The 22,807-nt window shown below is 38.8% G+C and overlaps 1 protein-coding gene across 8 annotated transcripts in view; it reads left to right on the forward strand.

The window, feature by feature from the left end:
- The window catches only part of HECTD1 (HECT domain E3 ubiquitin protein ligase 1), an 89,255-nt gene that overhangs the window by 61,638 nt on the left and 4,810 nt on the right, over nucleotides 1-22,807 (forward strand). For 5 of the 8 annotated variants that reach the window (XM_039534879.1, XM_039534878.1, XM_039534881.1 and 2 more), the window contains exons 26-37: nucleotides 2,905-3,126; nucleotides 6,080-6,213; nucleotides 9,129-9,285; nucleotides 10,118-10,340; nucleotides 11,672-11,726; nucleotides 11,977-12,159; nucleotides 12,533-12,743; nucleotides 12,819-12,904; nucleotides 16,479-16,606; nucleotides 19,623-19,824; nucleotides 19,966-20,103; nucleotides 21,172-21,779. In XM_039534879.1, the coding sequence (XP_039390813.1) occupies nucleotides 2,905-3,126; nucleotides 6,080-6,213; nucleotides 9,129-9,285; nucleotides 10,118-10,340; nucleotides 11,672-11,726; nucleotides 11,977-12,159; nucleotides 12,533-12,743; nucleotides 12,819-12,904; nucleotides 16,479-16,606; nucleotides 19,623-19,824; nucleotides 19,966-20,103; nucleotides 21,172-21,779 (2,347 nt within the window). The remainder of the gene's footprint in view (nucleotides 1-2,904; nucleotides 3,127-6,079; nucleotides 6,214-9,128; nucleotides 9,286-10,117; nucleotides 10,341-11,671; nucleotides 11,727-11,976; nucleotides 12,160-12,532; nucleotides 12,744-12,818; nucleotides 12,905-16,478; nucleotides 16,607-19,622; nucleotides 19,825-19,965; nucleotides 20,104-21,171; nucleotides 21,780-22,807) is intronic. The other 3 variants (XM_039534883.1, XM_039534884.1, XM_039534882.1) reach the window with 2 other exon arrangements.

Here is a 22,807-nt window from a genome sequence, read left to right on the forward strand (position 1 = left end):
GCCGAAGTTAATTTGTGTTGGAGGTGGGAGGGAAAGGCTTTGATCGAAGACAGTAGTATGTGTTTTAATAGCACACTTAATTAGCTTCCTAGAATTTGGAAGCAGGTTAAGACATTTTGCAAAGTGCAAATAAACCCAGTCCTTAACTTGCCAATTGCTTATTTCAAAATTAAATCTTTCAAAAAAAAAATTCTCTCCTTTTAGGAATTATTTTGAATTTTATAAAAGGAGCAAATTGCATCTCTACTAGATGCCTTAAAGAGGCACCAAGGACTAAATTCAGTAAGGGAACCGAACTTAGTGTGATGTATATGTAACACACACACCTCCTAGGTGTGGTGTTCTGTCCCATCTAGTGGCACCGAGACCACTTAGAGAGAGGTTAATGAGTCTGTTCTACAGCCTTAGCTAAGAGCTATATGGCTTTTAAGCTCAGGCTCATGCACTAAGCTCCAGAGGTCCCAGGTTCGATCCCGTCCGCCGCCGACCAGGGTCTGTCAGTGTTACAAGTGGGGGCTTGTTTGGGATATTTATCTGGGAAGACTCTGAAGCTCGGGACGCGCTAGGGTTACACATAGCTAAGTGGAAGGCCTGGAATTCAGATAAATTCTGCATATAGGCTTGTCCAGAAACCATCTGTCTGAAATTACAGATGATTGGGTCTGGGGATCTAGCTATAATGGTTGTAATTTAAAAATATCAGCATTTACCAGTAGTTACTATGCAGTGGTATCTGAGCTAACGAGTTTCTTTACGCTTATATGGTAACTGTGTAATAACAGCTGGCATGTGCTGACTTTGACTTCTACTGTACCTACTCCTTTAGCAATAGCAAGTTGCTACTAGAGTCTGTGGTTATGTATGAGAAGATATTCACACTATTATAATCCCCATTTTCAGGCTCTTAAAACTTGGGCCTGAAATTTCTCATGCTTGTCTTTAACCCAAAAGTTTATGGGTTGTTTTTTTGAACAGGTTTCTTTAGGAGGCAAAATTAGCTACTTAATGGAAACCTCAAAATTCAAATCTTGTTTGTGAAATTAGTTTCAGGTACTGCCTGGGCCCTACCAATTTTTGTGGTTTTCCTATTTGCATTTTCCTAGTCTTAATTTTTAGCCTGTTGTATAAGACTCGTATCAACAAAGGTAAAATGACTGACTACAGAATGAAACAGAAGCAGTAACATTTATTATACGCAGCTCTGTCAAATGCACTGAGTAAACAAACTGAATTTTTTTCTAAACTCTTTCTAATGTGATTAAATTGCTTGTCCCCCTTTTGGAAGCAATTTCCAAAATTGCTTTTTTAATAATTAAAAAGCTTATTTTTAAAACTTCAAACTTTGTATTTCACATGTTTTATAGAAATAATGTTTGAAAATGACATAGCATGCAACAAGCTATATTTTTATTATGGCCGGAGCGTGCGAACATGCACAATCTTTACTTCAGGCATGTGAGAAATCCCATTGAAGTCAACGGGACAATTCATGTGCTTAAAGTTAAACATGTGTGAAATATTTGCAGGATTGAGGCTTAAGTGTTTAATTTCTTACAGATATACTGTACAGCACTGCACATATAATCATGGTCACCATGTAAATATCCAGAATTCTGCACATTGAATTACAGTAAACATAGCTGCACATATGTCAGTTATCATTAAAGTCCTACTTCCTTCGTGATATTGTGGATCCTGCAATATTGGGCTACCACTACAATTTTTATTGTAATTAGCTTATTTTGCATAGTCCACAAATTTGCATAGATTTTGAGTATGCATTTAGTACTGCACTAACAGTAAAATGTAAAAGGCTAAAGTGAATGGACTTGATTTCTACAGCAGTTGCATTAAGACTTTATATAAATCTTCCGAAGTTTATATTGTACTGGTCACCTTTTTTTTGGGTAATGAGTGTACTATTGTTGCAGCATAATGTCTCATTATTATGTTAAAAAAAAAATGGCCAGGCACAACATAATACTTGAGTGTTTTAAAAAAAAATTGCTGGAAGGATATAAACAAATAGGGCTTCTCTAGCTTTTCCAAATTATCACTATTAATAAAGGTCCATTATTACTTTTCTGCGATTTTCCATGTCTTGGCTGCAACTCAGCCACAATTATTTGAAGATCATCCAGCGATTCAAGTAGGGCCTTAATTATCATACATTTAAAGTAAAACACAGTTCGTGTATTTTATGAGTATGCTGTCACAGTTCACTTTTTTCTTGTTTTTACTCTTTTTAAAAAGGTAAAGAAATATTACATTCAGAAATTGATTTTAAGATAAAATCATGGCTGAGATTTCTAACACAAGTATGGAAATTAAGTTACATTTTTAATAGCACCTGTGACTGAAGCACATTGCCCATATTAATGAATAAACACACTACATAGAAATAAACAAAGTACTACATATGTGAGAGAATGTCAGGTTAGGGTTTCTGTAGGATTTTTAAAATGCACAAAAATCAGAAGCTGCAAAATTATATCGTTCTAATGTTGCCAACTGTCTTTTTGCAGTTAGAATATTTTCTCTGTATATCTATTAAATTGTATTGACATTAGTTAGAGAAGCAATCAAATCAGATTAAACTGGGTTTTAAAAAAGATACTGAAGATTTCCAGGGAATTGTATACAGTGGGATGTATTTAATAAAATTTTGCTTAGTTTACATGGAGGTTGTCCAAACTGGATATGTGGTCTATTTAACACCCCAAACAGTTGCTTTACACCTCGGTGTTTAGGACCCCTCTTCTTATAGGCCTCATAGACAGGTTACCCATGGTGACTTTCAAGCCAAAAAAAACACGTTTTTTGTTTTTTTTTTTCAAACACAGGACTCATGCATGTAAATTGTGCTCTTCGAATCATTTATTTTATCTTACCATATCTTTATAGCTTCTCCTCTTATGGGTGCCCAAAGTTTTCCTAATCTGACTACAACTGGTACCACATCAACAGTGACCATGTCTACATCCAGTGTTACTAGCAGCAGCAATGTAGCTACAGCAACTACAGTTTTATCTGTTGGTCAGTCACTTAGTAACACTCTAACTACTAGCCTAACATCAACATCTAGTGAGAGCGATACAGGTCAGGAGGCAGAATATTCTTTATATGGTAAGTTTCATTTTTAAATGAACATAGCGGAACTCCCATTAATGATTTTCCTTTTCTTCCTTACCTTTTTAATCGTTTTTTGTTTAGTATTTTATTTACTGAACAGTGTTTGAGAGTTGAGCTGTTCACCTGTCATTAGTTATGCAAGGCTGTACTCATTCAAAAGAATTTTGATGTAATGGCAGTTTCTCTATACTTTTGTTTTTTTTTTATAGTCTAAATCTCTCTCCTGCACTCTTACTGATTTTTTTTATTTTTATTTTTATGTAGGCATTTAAATATTATATTTGATTTTTTTTTTTTTTTTTTTAAATTGGACCAATGAGTTTAATGCCTAAAACAGGGGTCGGCAACCTTTCAGAAGTGCTGTGCCGAGTCTTAATTTATTCATTCTAATTCAAGGTTTTGCGTGCTAGTAATACATTTTAACAGTTTTAGCAGGTCTCTTTCTATAAGTCTATAATATATAACTAAACTATTGTATATAAAGTAAAGAAGGTTTTTAAAATGTTTCAGAAACTTCATTTCAAATTAAATTAAAATGCAGAGCCCCCCGGACCGGTGGCCAGGACCCGGGCAGTGTGAGTGCCACTGAAAATCAGCTTGCGGGATGCCTATGGCACGCGTGCCATAGGTTGCCTACCCCTGGTCTAAAACATTCAGTAAATAGGTGTATTTTAAAATCAAACATTCTTCTTTGTGTGTTGTATAAGTATATTGCTCCAGATTTTTAAAGGTATTTAGACGTTGCTGTACTTAGCATTGCAGTTCCTAACTGATTTGAGACCCTAAATATCATTTTCAAAAGGGTCTGAATCCCTTTTGAAGATGAGATTTAGGATCCTAAACCAGTTAGCTGTTGCAATGCTGTGCTCGACAGTGCCTAAATACCTTTCAAAAATCCAGGCCATGGCCTTTTATCTCAAAGACAACACATTTTATTTTATGAAAGAGTAGTGTGTGTGGTTCCAGGAATCCCAATACCAGAAGAATGTCAACAAATTGAAGGGAATGATTAAGAGGATGGAATGATCTTATTTATGAGGAAAGATACAAAAGAACTTAAACGCACAATACACATTGGCTTAGCTAAATGATAACTATGGGATAGGATAAACAGTTAAAGGGTGTAAATACTAAAATGGAAAAGGGGGAATCTAAGGCCTGGTCTACACTGGCCGGGGGGGGGGTTTGAACTAAGGTACGCAACTTCAGCTACGCAAATAGCGTAGCTGAAGTCGAACTACCTTAGTTCGAGCTACTTACCCGTCCTCACGGTGCGGGATCGACGTCCGCGGCTCCCTCGTCGACTCCGCCACTGCCGTTCGCGGTGGTGGAGTTCCGGAGTCGATGGGAGCGCGTTCAGAGTTCGATATATCACGTCTAGATGAGACGCGATATATCGAACTCAGAGAAGTCGATTGCTACCCGCCGATCCGGGCGGGTAGTATGGACGTACCCTAAGGTGAATGATACATAGGAGTTAAAGGGATGAAATTGAGCCAAGGCTGGATATCAGGAAACACTTAGTAGCATAGAGATTTATTAAACTGGGGAATAGCCTCCTAAGGGAAGTCATGAGAGCTCCATTACATAAGTCATTTAAAACTAAAATGAACAAAGCACTTAAAGAATGTAGAGAAAAGTTCTGTCTTGGGCCCTCATCTAATGTCCATTCACTTCAACGGATTAGGCCCATTTGGAGGGGATTGGTCAAGATGTCTGAATATGCCTTTTCCATTTCTAATTTCTTTGATTCTGTGATACTAAATGGAACCAGTGTCACTCAAATATCTACATGTTGACAAAAACTTTTGTTCTGGCTTGGTGGCTGGGCTTAACGTACACCGTATTCAGGAGAGACTGATGTGGTAGTTGTCTTAGAATTCCTGCTGGAGTCTTGGGAATGGCGCAGAGATTGCTTGGATAGATTAACCTATTTGTTGTTCTCTGGTAGAACCTCCGTAGCAGAGGTGTGGAAGTATGAAGAAAGAATCAGAAAATATATATGCAGTAAAAAACCCTCGTTAGTAGACACTAGGGGAGTATGGGTGAGCTGTATGCCCATACCAAGGCTTTTGTTGCATAATTCTTAACACCATTTTTAAAGATAAAATGTATAATATCAAAAGTCTGTTATATTATGTCATTTGTAAGGCTCCGTGTCTTACACGGAGGTTGCGGAAGTCATGGATTCTGTGACTTCTGCAGCAGCTCCCAGCTAACATTTAGTCGGGTATTTATAGTACAAGTCATGGACAGGTCATGGGCCGTGGATTTTTTGTTTATTGCCTGTGATCTGTCTGTGACTTTTACTAAAAATACCCATGATTAAATTGTAGCCGTAGTCATGTATTATGGTTTGGAACACACACTTAATGTTAGTAAAAAGTACACCATCAATTTGAAATTAGTTCTAAAAATGAGTTAAAAGTAGTTGAAGGTCGTAACCACCCCCAAATACCACTATCCATCTTTCTAGTTTTACAGTCCACATATTTACACAAATATGAAAGACCCAAACAGAAGGGGAAACTGACTGTGTGTGTATAAAATGCTATGAAATACATAATGTAAACTGAAGAGGTAAAGGTTTTTTCCCCCATCGTTATCAGTTCTGTGATTTTTTAGGTGTTACTTCTAACAAGCACATATACTGTGTTACTTCTAACAAGCACATTAGAAGCACATATACTGCTAAACATTTTTACTGTATCCTTTGAACAGACTCCTGTTTCTTTGCCAAGTGTGCTATCTTAGGTGCTTTACCTTTTTTTTTTCTTTTCCACACACATTGCCAGAGTATCTTGGACTAGGTTTTAGCCCTGTCTTCCTTAATAGTTATTTTGTTTAAATTAGATCTGTTTTCATTCTTTCTCCTCTACTTTTAGTTTTCAAAATTATTTCAGTTTTTTTAAAAATGGGTTTGTGTCCCTTTTTATTTTATATATAGATTTTCTTGATAGCTGCCGGGCAAGTACTCTATTAGCAGAGTTAGAGGATGATGAGGATCTGCCTGAGCCAGATGAGGAAGATGATGAAAATGAAGATGACAATCAAGAAGATCAGGAATATGAAGAAGTTATGGTATAGTATATACCTACCATACAAAAATACTTTTCAGTTAAATAAAGTATGCATATTAAAGGATATATAAAAAACCCATAGATATGCTGGCAGTGTGGAGACCTAGAACTGGCTTTTCTATCCTTAGAGCTTATTTAGAGTTGTAATAAATACACAAGAGTACCCGTCCCATGTTTTGAGTCAACTTGACAAATTCTTAAAACAATTCATCATAAATAGATGTTGACAGTTACTCGTTACTAGAACTATGCCATCATTAACATAAATATACCAAATTAATAAATCTCACCAATTAAACCACTGTACTACCTCCACAATCTGACCCTTGTTCTGTTGGTCAGCAATTAAAAATAGGGCTTGCAGTGTGCCCTGAACGCTAATAAGCCTGGACTGTTACAGACCATGATCAGGGAATGAAAGTTAAAAGGTGCAGGGCCTAGATAGTGAGTGCCCTTCCACCAGCCCCTTCTTTTTTTGTACCAAAGGAGCTCAGGTGCTTCCATGGCAGTATCTCATAAGGAGAAAAAGAAATTTTTAACACTGGCAGATCGCCTTTTCAGACCTTTATAGGCTAAAACCAGCATCTTAGAATCAGACCAGAAACCAGTGAACAGCCAGTTCAGATCATAGACCACCAGTATAATGTGCTCATGAAATGACACACAACGTAACAAATAGTCTGCTAAATTCTGAGTACCCGCTGCAGTTTCTGGGTGGATTTAAGACACAGCCCCATGTAGAGAGCATTGTAGTAGTGTAATCTCCAGGTGACAAAGAAAAATGATGATAGTTGCATCCAAAGTTTACAGTTCACTGTCAACATCAAAAGCAGTGGGTACAACCTTCTGGCTGTGTGCAAGTAAAAAAAGCTGATCTGCCATAGCTGCTACCTTCTCTCCTGTTATCAGTTGGGAGTCTAATCAGACTCCCGGACAGAGAACCTGGTCCACAAATGATGGTAACACAACTTCAGTAACAAGAGCCAGTGTTATTCTGGCCAGGACTTCTACTTGCTTCCCCTAGGGGAAGCGATTCTCAACCAGGGATATGCGTACCCCTGGGGATATGCAGAAGTCTTCCAAAGGGTACATCAACTCCTCTAGATATTTGCCTGGTTTTACAACAAGGCACCAGTGAAGTCAGTACCAACTAAAATTTCATAGCGGCAATGACTTGTTTATACTGCTCTATATACTATACACTGAAATGTAACTACAGTATTTATATTTCAATTGATTTATAATTATATGGTAAAAATGAGAAAGTAAGCAGTTTTTCAATAATAGTGTGCTGTGTATTTTTGTCTGATTTTGTAAGCAAATAGTTGAGAGGTGAAACTTGAGGGTATCCAAGACAAATCAGACTCCTGAAAGGGGTACAGTCGTCTGGCAAGGTTGACCAGCATCACTTCAGACTTAAGATTTAATTTCAGTAGCTTTGTTAAAAAAAAAAAAAAATGCAATATATTTAAAAATCCTTTAAAAAAACACACACACAGGTCTTGCCTGACCCATTGTGATTGATTCCATGCTCTAGTTTGGTTCCTTGATAGCTGTGATGTCACAGTATGTATGTGCTTGGACCTCAGAAAAGGAGGTGGCCAGAATGGATGTTGCAGGAGCTAAAATGGGAAACATAAGACTTCTGGTGGTAATGGTTCTGAATTTCCTGTTAGTTTGCCTATGGAGTAATTCATCACATCTTCTCAGATGTGTTGAACCCCTAAAATCACCTTGACATCATTGGGATTCATGTGTGCTCACACTTTTGTAAATCTGGCCATTTAGATGCTAGATTTAGAAACCTAATTTTAGGAATCCAAGTTTGACAGCTTTGGCCTTACTATTTTATCTTTCAAGGTTTCCTTAAACATTTCAGATATTTCCATGGGAATTTGTGAACAACCTCTTGTGGCTAATTCAACGTGCAAATTGAAGTATTTTTAAATCCTAATTTTTGTTAGTGAATAAGAGATCCTGGTAAGGTTGTGCTTTCAGTGAAAATTTTGAAACTGTTTCTAAATATAGATCACTAAATGCTTTCCAGTTAATTATTTTTAAGGCTAAAATTTAGTCATGGGTATTTTTAGTAAAAGTCATGGGCAATAAACAAATATTCACCACCCATGAACTGTCCATGAGTTTTACTATAAATGCCCCTGACTTAATCTTAGCTGCTTCTTGGGCCCCAGGACACTGCTGCTGTTCTGAGGCCACCCACTGGGATATGGCTGGCCCTAGGGCTGCTGAAGGTGTGGAAGTCATGGAGGTCACGTATCCATGATTTGTGTGACTTCTGTGACAGAATCTCAGCCTTAATTATTTTCCCTGTTGTCTTGTATTGATGAATAAAATTGTTGGGAGTGGAAGGGAGTGCATTTGTAGCTACAGACAGAGTCAATTTATGAATAGTATCAGAGGGGTAGCTGTGTTAGTCTGGCTCTGTAAAAAGCGACAGAGTCCTGTGGCACCTTGTAGACTGACAGACGTATTGGAGCATAAGCTTTCGTGGGTGAATACCCACTTTGTCTGACATCTGATGAAGTGAGTATTCACCCACGAAAGCTTATGCTCCAATACGTTTGTTGGTCTATAAGGTGCCACAGGACTTTTTGTCAATTTGTGAATAGTATTCCCAATGTGTATTTAATAGTAGTATTTCCAAAATGTAGATCTCAAAGCACTTTACAAAAATGGGTAAGTATAGTTAACTCCCATTTTTCACTTGAAAAAAATGGAGGTTTTGACCTTGCTGAAGGTAACTTAAGAAGTTAGATCTTGGGAATAGACCCCCAGTACCTCCTTTCTAGTTTTCTTTTAGTTTTACCTTTTATATAACTCTGCCTTATTTTGTAACTAGTCCTTTTTGTTTAACTGTTGATCAAATGGTTTCTGTGTGGAATCTTGTTTCAACAGGAAGAAGAGGAGTATGAAACTAAAGGTGGACGCAGAAGAACGTGGGATGATGACTATGTATTGAAACGTCAGTTTTCTGCTTTGGTTCCCGCTTTTGACCCAAGACCTGGCCGTACTAATGTCCAACAGACAACTGATCTAGAAATCCCTCCACCAGGTATGTTGGAAGAACACTGAGGCTACATCTACACTGCAGTTAGACACCCACGGCTGGCCCATGCCAGCTGGCTCGGGCTGCAGGACTGTTGAATTGCAGTGTAGACTTCAGAGCTCTGGCAGCTGCCCACCTTGCAGGATCCCAGAGCCTGGGTCGCAGCCTGAGCCTGAAGTCTACTCTGCAATGAAATAGTCCCACAGTCCAAGCCTCGTGAGTCTCCATCAGCTGGCATGGGCCAGCCGCTGGTGTCAAATTTGCCCTGAGAGTGCTTGTTCACACTGTAAAAGCAAGTTACTGTAGGTTTTTTTCTTTCTATCTGTAGTGCCCAATAACTGGAAGAGAGTTGTGGCTTCAGCCTGCAAGGGGTGTACAATAAATAGCTATCCTTAGTACAAAAAAATTGAAAGGACCCAGTATAAAGGGATGATATTAAGGCTTGAAGGAGAAATTTAAGTGCATCTGGTAATTTAAAGGGAAGGATGTTGTCAGGTTCCTTGCAATCCTCTGCTACTATGGGAGAACCTGATAGTGAAATTGAATGAAAGAAATAAAGTAAACTATTCTGCTTTCATTGTCAAAGCTGATAAATTCAAAAAGTAAACAAACAAGTAAATCTAGATTTCAGGGATTCCTTTAGCTGTTAGATACATCATGCTGTTTTTAATATAATTTTATCCTGACACAGTTCGTTTCGGATATAGACATTTAATATTAAATCAGTAAATGTTCTTATAAGGGCATATTATTATTAATGTTAAGTAGTATGTGTGGAGAGTACTTATATTTCATGAATTTCTTGTTAATTGTTTCTTAAATGATTTTACAAATACAGGTACACCCCACTCAGAACTCCTGGAAGAAGTTGAATGTATGCCATCACCTCGTTTAGCTCTTACCTTGAAAGTTACAGGTCTTGGTACAACTCGGGAAGTAGAGTTACCCCTAACAAATTTCCGATCTACAATCTTTTACTATGTACAGAAATTACTGCAGCTTTCCTGTAATGGCAATGTGAAATCTGATAAACTTAGACGTATTTGGGAGCCAACATACACGTAAGAGATTATAAATATATCAGTGCATCTGCAGTGGTTTTATTTGAGGATGACTGACTAAGAAATTGCTGTAAAAATGCATGTTAAGATTTGTGACTGCTTTTTTTCTCAAAAGAAGCAAAGAAACTGATACCATATGCAACTAATAACTTGAGGGTGAGAAGAGGGATTTTGCAGCAATGTAGAGTGGATCTGAAGAGGGTTGCTTCTGCCTGCTGCTCTTCTAAAAATGCAGTGTTGAAGGAGGTGCTGGGAAATAATCAGCGCCCATAATAAAACAGGACTGTGATGGCCTCCTGGGGATGTGATTCACTCCCTGGCCATACCCTGCAATATAGACTTTATGTAAAAGATGTAAACCTTCCTTACATTCTGTTGCTTGTATTATAATTTTTTATCTAAGTTATTTTATTGCAGATTCATTGTGGTTTTTGTAGTGCTTTGTAGAGTTTGGCATGGCTGATTTTGTATCTCTAATCTCAGTAATGAAATTAGTGTTCATTACAGTAGGGAGGTTTTCCATTCCATGAACTGTGAAACATGATACACTATTAATGTATTTTGGTTTTCTTCTGAGTCCCTATCCCATTTATCTTTTCAGTAGTAGTGTATGTTTACTCATCCTTACCTTGTATCCAAGGAACTGACAGGTTTTTCTCTAAGAAGCCATTTTCAGTATTGTTCCCTGAGGATATGTCTGTGCTTCAATTAGGAGGTATGTTTGTAGCAGGTGTAGACGTACCTGAGCTACCTTTGATCTAGTTAGCCTGATCTACTTTAGAAACCTTCCGTCATGTGCTTCAGGGTATATCTACACTGAATTCAGGAAGTGTGATTGCAAAATAGGTAGACATATCCGAGCTACCTATTGATATAGCTAGATCAAAGCTAGCTCCAGTAACAATAGCAGTGAAACCGTGGCAACAGAAGAGGCTGCATGTACTAGCCCCATCACCCCGCAGGACTCTAGTACAGATGTGAGCAGCTGCCAGGGCTTCACTGCTATTGCTACTTGAGCTCATTTTGATCTAGCTACATCAAGATAGCTCAGATATGTCTACATATGTTTCAGTCACACCTCCCGATTGTAGTGTAGACATACCCTGAGCATGAGTTTAAGTGTTCTGCTGAGTTGGGACATCTCACACTTGCTACCTGGAAGAACTGCTGCTACTGCTCTTTCGCAACTTCCAACAAAACGATAAAGTATAACTGCAGAATGTAGAGGCTGTACTAAGGATTCTGAGTGAATCAATATAGCATTATTTAAATATCTTCTGCTATTCTGAAAAGCTATTTAAAAACATTAACACTAATGTTTTCATGTTTAGAATCATGTACAGAGAAATGAAGGATTCTGATAAAGAGAAAGAGAGTGGAAAAATGGTAAGACTCATTTTGGTACTTCTGCTAATCCCTACATTGTGTGGCTGTTTAAACTATAACAAAACAAATCATTGCAGTTTGTGAAACGCAACATTTTTTTTAAAAGCACTAACATAGTTCTTGAATATTTAGAAGATATGAGTGAAAATTTTTGTAAATGCATGTTCCTAAAGAAATTGTGTATAATGCATGTGAAATCTATAGGACTTTACAATCAGGAAAGACCAACATTTGGTGGTTCCTGTTGTAGGGTTGCTGGTCAATAGAGCATGTGGAACAGTACCTTGGCACTGATGAATTACCAAAGAATGACTTGATAACCTACCTGCAGAAGAATGCAGACTCAGCTTTCCTGCGCCACTGGAAATTAACCGGCACTAATAAAAGTATTAGGAAAAACAGAAATTGTTCTCAGCTCATAGCTGCATACAAGGTATATGTCCGCATCCAAACATTTTTTTTTGGTTGGGAATGGCTGTGTGCTTCGTTTTGCAGCTTTGAAGGTTCTTGAGGAGGAGGGGTGTGAGATGTGACTACAAAATTGCTGTATGGTTCATGTGCCAATATCAAGTTTAGTCTTTGCTGGCTCCATTTCTTTTATATGCCTTTTTGTCAAGAGCATTAATATTAAAAAGCGCTCAAATCATAGTCTGGACCATAGTACTGTTTGTACTTTTAAAAGTTTTAATACTCTAAAAGGCTAAACACAGTAAGCCATTCTTGTTTGTAAAGTGATTAATTTACTTTGATACACAGTTGTAAAAATACTAGTCTCTATATTTTCATTCTAATAACCCTTTTTACAGGATTTTTGTGAGCATGGATCCAAGTCTGGGTTGAGCCAAGGAGCCAATTCCACTCTTCAGAACTCTGACATTCTTAGTTTGGCAAGAGAACAACCTCAGGCCAAAGCTGGTAGTGGGCAGAATTCCTGTGGTGTGGAAGATGTGTTACAGTTACTCCGTATTCTGTATATAGTTGCAAGTGACCCTTACTCAACACGAACTTCTCAAGAAGGTTTGTAAGTAGCCTAACGTGGTTTACTCAGCACTTTACAAAAACAAAATAAACAAGTTCTGTTCATATTTTCAGAAGGAGATGAGCAGCTTCAGTTTAATTTTCCACCAGATGAATTCACAAGCAAAAAAATCACTACAAAAATTCTGCAACAGATTGAGGTAAACATAATATAAATGCTATAATTTTAAGACTGTTTATATTCTTGATTGCTTTGGTTGTATGAAATTTAATTGCTGATTTGATCATTTAGACTTCTGGATTCTTTTGGCCTTATTTGTCACATAGGTAAACTTATTTCCCTATTTTTTAAATAATTACTTTTTTTTTAAAGCAATACAGTCTAACCAATCCAGATATAAAATATGATGGAAAAAGAGGAATCTAATAATATTAAAGATTGCACAAATGTTGTGCCCTCCAGCCCATGAAAAATAAATCAGCTGAGCCTACTAAAATGGAAAAATCAGTCAATTTATTAAAAAAAAACAAACACCAAGTACTTGTGGCTCCCTAGAGACTAACAAATTTATTTGGGAATAAGCTTTTGTGGGCTAAAACCCACTTAATCAGATGCATGCAGTGGAAAATACAGCGCGCGCACGCACACACACACACACACACACACACAAAAATGGGGATTGCCATACCAACTCTAAGGACACTAATCAATTAAGGTGGGCTATTGTCAGCAGGAGAAAAAAAACTTTTGTAGTGATAATCAGGATGGCCCATTTCAAACAATTGACAAGAAGGTGTAAGTTACAGTAGGGGAAAAACTAGCATGTAGAAATAGATATTTGTGTGACATTTTGATGGAGTGCCATTGCATAGGTATAACTCCTTTGAGGACAATAGCATTGCATTGGTGTAACTGAGGAAAGGATCTGGCCTTCAGTATCTGTATTACTGATATTGAGAGCTAAAAAGAACTTGATATTTAGATCAGACTGAGCTTGCAAGACTGGCACTTAGAAAATCCATCTTTTTATATGTAAACTGATCAAATTTGATATGAAGTTGCTGATGCACAATAAAAATGAAACTTGAAGATATGCTATTTTTAAAAAAACAGGAGTACTTGTGGCACCTTAGAGACTAACAAATTTATTTCAGCATGAGCTTTCGTGAGCTAAAGCTCACTTCTTCGGATGCATAGAATGGAACACACAGACAGGAGATATTTATACATACAGAGAACATGAAAAGGTGGAAGTATGCATACCAACAGGCAGAGTCTAATCAATTGAGATGAGCTATCGTTAGCAGGAGGGAAAAAAACTTTTTGAAGTGATAATTAAGATGGCCCATAGAAGGTGTGAGGAGAACTTAACATAGGGAAATAGATTCAATTGGTGTAATGACCCAACCATTCCCAGTCTTTGTTTAAACCACAGTTAATTGTATCTAGTTTGCATATTAATTCAAGTTCAGCAGTCTCTCTTTGGAGTCTGTTTTTGAAGTTTTGTTGTTGCAAAATTGCCACCTTCAAGTCTGTCACTGAGTGGTTAGAAAGGTTGAAGTGTTCTCCCACTGGTTTTTGAATGTTATGATTCCTGATGTCAGATTTGTGTCCATTTATTCTTTTGCGTAGAGACTGTCCGGTTTGGCCAATGTACATGGCAGAGGGGCATTGCTGGCACATGATGGCATATATCACGTTGGTAGATGTGCAGGTGCTGATGGTGTGTCTGATATGATTAGGTCCTGTGATGGTGTCACTTGAATGGATATGAGGACAGAGATGGCATCGGGCTTTATTGCAAAGATAGGTTCATCGGTTAGTGATTATGTTGTATGTTGCTGGTGAGTATTTGCTTCAGGTTGGGAGGCTGTCTATGGACTGGCCTGTCTCCCAAGATCTGTGAGAGTGAGGGATCATCTTTAAGGATAGGTTGTAAATCTTTGATGCGCTGGAGAGGTTTTAGTTGGGGGCTGTAGGTGATGGCTAGTGGTGTTCTGTTATTTTCTTTTTTAGGCCTGTCCTGTAGTAGGTGGCTTCTGGGTACTCTTCTGGCTCTGTCAATCTGTTTTTTCACTTCAGCAGGTGGGTATTGTAGGTTTAAGAATGCTTGATAGAGATCTTGTAGGTGTTTATCTCTGTCCGAGGGATTGGAGCAAATACGGTTGTATCTTAGAGCTTGGCTGTAGACAATGGATCGTGTGGTGTGTCCGGGATGGAAGCTGGAGGCATGTAAGTAAGTATAGCGGTCAGTGGGTTTGGTATTTATGTGACCATCGTTTATTAGCACAGTAGTGTCTAGGAAATGGACCGCTTGTGTGGATTGGTCTAGGCTGAGGTTGATGGTGGGATGGAAATTGTTAAAATCTCGGTGGAATTCCTCGAGGGCTTCTTTTCCATGAGTCCAGATGATGAAGATGTCATCAATGTAGCGCAAGTAGAGTAGGGGTGTTATGTTCTAAGTCAGCCATAAAGATGTTGGCATACTGAGGGGTACCATAGCAGTGCCACTGACTTGAAGATATATATTGTCCCCAAATGTGAAATAGTTGTGGGTGAGGACAAAGTCACAAAGTTCAGCCACCAGGTTAGCCGTGATATTATCGGGGATACTGTTCCTGATGGCTTGTAGTCCATCTTCGTGTGGAATGTTAGTGTAGAGGGCTTCCACATCCATAGTGGCCAGAATGGTGTTTTCTGGAAGATCTCTGATGGATTGTAGTTTCCTCAGGAAGTCAGTGGTGTCTCGAAGATAGCTGGGAGTGCTGGTGGCATACGGCCTGAGGAGAGAGTCCACATAGCCAGACAATCCTGCTGTTAAAGTACCAATGCTTGAGATGATGGGGCGTCCAGGATTTCCAGGTTTATGGATCTTGGGTAGCAAATAGAATACACCTGGTCGGGGTTCCAGGCATGTGTCTGTATAGATCTGTTCCTGTGCTTTCTCAGGGAGTTTTTTGAGCAGATGGTGTAGTTTCTTTTGGTAATCATCAGTGGGATCAGAGGGTAATGGCTTGTAGAATGTGGAGTTAGAGAGTTGCCTGGCAGCCTCTTGTTCATATTCCGACCTATTCATGATGACGACAGCACCTCCTTTGTCAGCCTGTTTGATTATGATGTTAGAGTTGTTCTTGAGGCTGTTGATGGCATTGTGTTCAGCACGGCTTAGGTTATGGGGCAAGTGATGTTTAAAGTGGAACCACATTTTATATCTAATAATTCTGACATTCCTGATTCTTAAAAATTCTTCAGTTCCTTCACTCATTTTTTGTGTGCCTCCTTTAAGGTCAATCAAAATTGCTTCAATTTTTTTTCCAGATAGCTAGATAATGGCCTCAAGTTCTATAAATGAGTTGCCTGAAGTCTTCAGATTTTTCTTTCAATTTTTTCGTGGTCCTGTGTAGGACATCCAGGTGCTTACATTATCTTTGCTCTGCTTAATCATTCCTGCAGTATTAATGAGCAGATCAGGAGAGACTGTATTCTCAGGGGAAAAAAACGTTGGTCCTTGGTACTTCTCTCCCATCCCTTGTCCCAGTGGTTCATTATGTTTCTCAGTGGCTGGCTTGCCTTTAGGCACCTTACATCCCACTCAGACAGAGTCCTTGAAATTTCATCAGCCTTTTCATTCACTGATTTTAAAAAATGATTTTTACCCCAGCAGGTGTAAAAAGTCGGTTCAGAGTAAACCTTGTTCTCTGTGCATCTGTCGATCATGTTGTTTGGCAACCTGACCCGGTATTTTAAACAATTATTTCTATGTTAAATTACAGGAACCATTGGCACTAGCAAGTGGCGCTTTGCCAGATTGGTGTGAACAGTTAACTAGCAAGTGTCCATTCTTAATACCATTTGAAACTAGACAGCTGTATTTCACATGCACAGCATTTGGAGCATCAAGGTAAGAGACGTGATCATATCAGAATGAATGTATTCTGAGATGTCTTGATTGTTTGTTTAGGTTTTACAGTGAACTGTAAAACCTTTCTTTGACTTCCCTTAGCATGAAAAATTGTAGGAGTGTTTTTCTTTCCCTGCCCCCTATCCGCGCCACCTCCCCCCACCCCCCACACTTCTCTCCCCCTGATAGCCCCCCCGGGGACTCCTGCCCCATCCCTTGACTGCCCCCCCAGGAGCCCTGCCCCATCCAACCCACCCCTGACTGCCCCTGCTACCCCATCCAACCCCTCTTCTCATTCCTGACTGCCCCCAGAACCTGTGCCCCTGACTGCTCCCTGCTGCCCCATCCCCTCCCGTCTCCTTCCTGACTGCCCTCCTGGAACCCCTGCCCCATCCAACCGCCCCTTCTCCCTGACCACCCCCAGAACCCTTGCACTGACTGCCTTCTGCCGCCCCATCCAACCTCCCCTCCTTCCTGACACCCCCCCCAACCCCCGGACTCCTGTCCCCATTCAACCCCCCTGTTCCTCGGCCTCTGACCACCCCGATCCCTATCCACACCCCCGCCCCCTGACCAGCACCCCGAACTCCCATGCCCTCTATCAACCACCCCCTTACCGTGCTGCCTGGAGCACCGGTGGCTGGCAGCACTACAGCTGTGCCGCCCAGAGCACCAGGATAGGCAGCCGCGCCACCCAATTGGAGCCAGCCGCCTCACTGCGCAGCACAGAGCACCGGGTCAGGCCATGGCTCTGCAGCAGCGCTGCCTGGCAAGAGCTCGCAGCCCTGCCGCCCAGAGCATTGCGCTGGCGGCACTGTGAGCTGAGGCTGCGGGGGAGGGGGAACAGCAGGGGAGGGGCCAGGAGCTAGCCTCCAAGGCCAGAAGCTCAAAGGCTGGGCTGGAGGGTCCTGTGGGCAGATGTGGCCCCCGGGCCATAGTTTACCCACCTCTGGTATAGACATTTAAGACACACTTGTGAGTTTAGTTTTCTGTAATGAAAAGGAGAACGAAACAGAGACTCATTTTTAATACTGTAGAACTTTAATACTCCTAAAACATTGTTACATATGTGACACCTACAAACTACGTGATGGTGCAGCATAATATAAAGGTTTTATTGACATTAGTTTGGGATGATCTAGATAACTCAGCCAAAGTTGCATCAATGAAAATTGATACCCATATACCATGCCAGCATATTACCCTCTTCTCCTAGCATTTCCTGTACTGAGCACAAGAAAGAGGAGAAGGAGAATTTGGTCCCTTATATCAGTTTCTGTTTATATATAAACCAAATATTTTTGTTCTGTAACATGTTGACATTAATCGTTCAGAGAAGTAGAGGCTTGACATTTTCTCTGCATAATGAAAATAGTTCCTTTTTTTCTAGCTCCGCATTGCCATGAAATCTCAGAGTTTAAAATCTTGGCATTTTTATGGACTGGTATATAGCAGTGATATGCAAACTGAGGCTTGCAAGCCGCAAGTGGCTTTTTTAATGTGTCTCCTGCAGCTCTTTGCAGCACATGATATTTAAACACTGTGATTTAATATTAACCAGTCATGCTGTTTTTACTATATTATTAACCAACTGTAGTTGGTCAGTCATTTTGCTGTGAGAATAATGCCTATATTTATCTATAAAATATAAAAATAGTAAATGAAACAATGAATTCACACTACTGTGGCTCTTTTGGGTAATGCTGATCACTAATTTGGCTCATGAATCACTGAGGTCTGTATCACTGCTATATAGAAAAGCTGAATCATGAACATCCTAGGGCTTGGGCGGTATAATTAGAAGGGAGAAGGAGGAAACAGTTCTCTCTTCAGGTGATGTTTGAAGTTGCTCAGGGATTTGGAATATTGAAATAACTCCTTGTTAGATAGATAAGTAGGTTTGTGATAAATTGCACTGGTTTAAGAAACTTAAACTGCACAAGCATGTGAAACACATCACATGGCTGTTATCTCCGCATTTATGTGCATGTGTTTATAATGCATATAATACAAAATAAATGTTTTACAGTGTTCTTTACATATAAAAGGCATCCTCCAGAGCATATTCTTGCAATTTATTTTTAATACTTTGTATATCTTTCAACTTACAGAGGCTCTCAAAGCACTTAAAAAAAATTAAACCTCTCAGTAGCCCTGCGGGATATATAGATTTATATAAAAATATATTAAGTGACTTGCCTACAGTTGAAGTGCAGCCAAGTGTGTAGATTAGGGAGTAGTTTGTTGTTGATGATGATGACAGAGTATCAGAGAATTAAAAACAATGCCTTTGGCTAGGTGGTGGTGGTAATAATTGCAGGTGTTCTTGTTTAACTGGTAAGGGCTTAAAAAACTTGAGAGAGACCTTCCCTGTGAAATTCTAATAGTTCAAGGAAATTATGACTAAAATTACTTGTTTTTTTTTTTTGTATCCTTTACACTGTTATGTTTTTACTTTTTCTTCTGTTAACTACATGTGTGAATGACAGTGTTTCAACCTTACTTGTGCATTTTCTGGCTTGTCTGTTACAGAATTGGGTTATGTAACATAAAATACTCATCTTTATGACCAGTATAATGTATTCCTATTTCACAGACATAATGTGAGTTTTAATTTAATAAGTGTCTGCTTTGAGAACTTCAGATATAAAGCACTACTGTAAGTGCAAAGCATTATTTCCTTTTATTCACTCCCACTGCAGTTAGTAGAAGTTATGCACTCAGGTCAGTGTTGTGTTGTGTTTTGCTATATTGTTCATTTAACACCAGAAGTTGAGAGTGATGCATTATATTAATGCAAAATGAATTATTTGAATTTATAAAACAACAAGAAGTGTGTATCTAAACATTCTAGGTGCCTCTGAAAATGTTTAGAAATGCAACAAATCAATACAGCACATAGTGTTTAGGGCTTAACAGCATGTCTTGCACATCCGCTTATCTCAGGGTTCCCATGAAAGAAATATGTTATTTCTTAAAATTTTAAGTTACTACCTATATTTTTTTCGGTTACCAGAGCAATCGTATGGCTACAGAACAGACGTGAGGCCACTGTTGAACGGACAAGGACCACAAGTACAGTGCGACGGGATGATCCAGGAGAATTCAGAGTTGGACGCCTAAAACATGAGAGAGTGAAAGTTCCGCGAGGTGAATCTCTGATGGAATGGGCTGAAAATATCATGCAGATTCATGCAGACCGAAAGTCTGTTCTAGAGGTAAAACATGTCTCCCTAGCAGAGTAGTTTTAAAACACTTTTATGGAAGGCTGCTATGAGTGATATAGTTAGCTGACGAACATTGAGTCTTTTCTTTTTCTACTATTTCTTTTAATTCTTAACTTTCATTGTGTATTTCAGGTGGAGTTTTTAGGAGAAGAAGGAACAGGCCTGGGGCCTACATTGGAGTTCTATGCACTGGTGGCAGCAGAATTCCAGAGGACAGAACTGGGAACTTGGCTTTGTGATGACGATTTTCCAGATGATGAATCACGTCAGGTATGGATCATTTTTACTTGTGGTTGTTCAGAGAAAAACAAATATTATATGGTAATAAAAGTAGCTCGCTGGTACTCTCAACAATTGTTGAAAGTCTTGAATCCATGTATTTTAGGGAAGCCTGGTAGTACCACATATTATCAAGGCTGCCTGACACTTCACATGATGACATAGTACCACATATTATCAAGGCTGCCTGACACTTCACATGATGACAGTACTCTGGTTTTTTTTTTTTTTGGGGGGGGGGGGGGGTTGTTGCTAATAACTATGCCAAACTTTAACCATATAGGCTGAAATTTTCTATGCCAGGGGTCTACCTTGGATTGAATTTTTTTGGAAGATTTCAGCTAAAATGGCTCTGCTGTTTCAGAGAACAAGATTAAGGAAAAATACATTTGTTTTGTCCATGTTAAGAAATTCTCAGCATTGTTGATGAAAAGCTCTAGCCCTTCCATTCTGGCATTTTCTAACTATTGAATGCTTGACTTTCATACTTTATCTTTTAATGTAGGGTGTGTGTGTGTGTGTGTGTGTGTGTGTGTGTGTGAGATGATCTGAGCTGAGCGAACATAGGATTCAGGTTGCTCTTCTACTTTTACTACACCTCTACCCCGATATAACGCGACCCGATATAACATGAATTTGGATATAACGCAGTAAAGCAGCGCTCCAGGAGGGCAGGGCTGTGCACTCCGGCAGATCAAAGCAAGTTCGATATAACACGGTTTCACCTATAATGAAGTAAGATTATTTTTTTTTGGCTCCTGAGGACAGAGTTATATCGGGGTAGAGGTGTATGTTTGGATTACTGCATATTAACAAATACCACAACAACAATATTGAGTGTTTAAATCTACATTTGAACTAAAATGAAAACTGCAATTGTATTGGACTTGGAAGTGTTTTACATTTGAATAGACCACTTATACAATTTGTTAAACTGAAGGATGTTTATAAATGTTTTTCTTCTGAGAAGGTAAACAATAGACTAATATGAACACAGTGTCTATATTTAAACTCATCTTGCACAAAGCTACCATTTCCCCCTTTTTTCCTTAAATCCAGGTTGATATTGGAGGTGGATTAAAACCCCCTGGATACTATGTACAGAGATCATGTGGACTTTTCACAGCACCATTCCCACAGGATAGTGATGAACTTGAAAGAATAACCAAACTCTTTCATTTCCTTGGAATTTTCTTGGCTAAATGCATTCAGGACAACAGACTGGTGGATTTGCCTATTTCTAAACCTTTCTTTAAACTCATGTGTATGGGTGACATTAAAAGTAATATGAGTAAATTGATCTATGAGTCACGGGGTGATAGAGACTTGCACTGCACTGAAAGCCAGTCGGAGGCTTCTACAGAGGAGGGACATGATTCACTGTCAGTAGGAAGTTTTGAAGAAGACTCCAAGTCAGAATTTATCCTTGATCCACCGAAACCTAAACCCCCTGCTTGGTTTAACGGAATTTTAACATGGGAGGACTTTGAATTAGTAAATCCACATAGAGCCAGATTTTTAAAAGATATTAAAGACCTTGCAGTTAAAAGACGTCAAATTTTAAGTAACAAAGGTCTTTCAGAAGACGAAAAGAACACAAAACTACAGGAATTAATGCTGAAGAACCCATCAGGTTCCGGGCCTCCGCTTAGCATAGAGGATTTAGGGTAAGAGATTTCATTTTTATATTTATACATACATTTATTCATACAGTTCGGCTTAGTGGAAATACTAATATCCATATGTACATTCATAAAATAAAAATTTCAGTTTCATTTCTGAAGACTACAGTGATATATTTATTTAAAAGTAGTGGTGCTATCCCAAGTTTTCTGGCAAAACCCAGGTTGGTTAATTACGTTCTGTATCCTTAAAATTCTTGCATAGTGGCAGCTTGAAAATGTTTTTTCATTCCCATATTAAGTAATTGCTGGGCACCATGCATTGTTTGCCATGTGGACCCTCAGAGTAGTCTGCATTTCATTGTTGGATGAAATCATAACTTTGTTCTGATACAGTTTGTGAAGCCCTTTACTTAAAAAATAAAACAGTAAATATTCTATTTCATCTCAAGCATATTTATGATGTATTTTAGAAACATCCTTTACATGGCATTAACTGGTAATACCGTTGTTGTTTTGTTGTTGTTTAAAAACTTTAAACCCAGTATATGCTGTTTGTTTGTTTTTTTTCTTTTGGAACCCAGACTCCATTGGGTTTACACTGATTCTCTATGATTACAAATTAGTGTGGCATCTGTGTGTGTGAAAGCAGAGTCCACAACAGTGACAAACAAGAGTCTGGAGATCTGTAGAATTCGTCTGTATTATCAGTCCATTAAGGTTCCAGTCCTGCCACAGGCATGACACTGCACTGTCACATATTCCCATTGACTTCAGAGATGTTGCATGAGTACAAAGGGGTCCATCCATGCTGAGCCTGTTGCAGGATCAAGACCTAAATGTCTAGTAACTTCAGTGGCTTCATGCTACTGCTGATATTATCCCTGGAAATATTGAGAATGTTTGTTCCTGTTGGTATGACTTTAAACTAAAAGATGACCTACTAAAAATGGTTTCTAAATGTAATTATAAAGATACTTTATGTTTAACTATTTGAAACGTTAGACACTTGTCAAAGTGGACTATATGTGTAAATACACAAATCCATTGGAAAACAATCTATTTTTATTATG

The sequence above is a fragment of the Mauremys reevesii genome, linkage group 4 (assembly GCF_016161935.1).
Source record: "Mauremys reevesii isolate NIE-2019 linkage group 4, ASM1616193v1, whole genome shotgun sequence".
Classification (NCBI taxonomy): domain Eukaryota; kingdom Metazoa; phylum Chordata; order Testudines; family Geoemydidae; genus Mauremys; species Mauremys reevesii.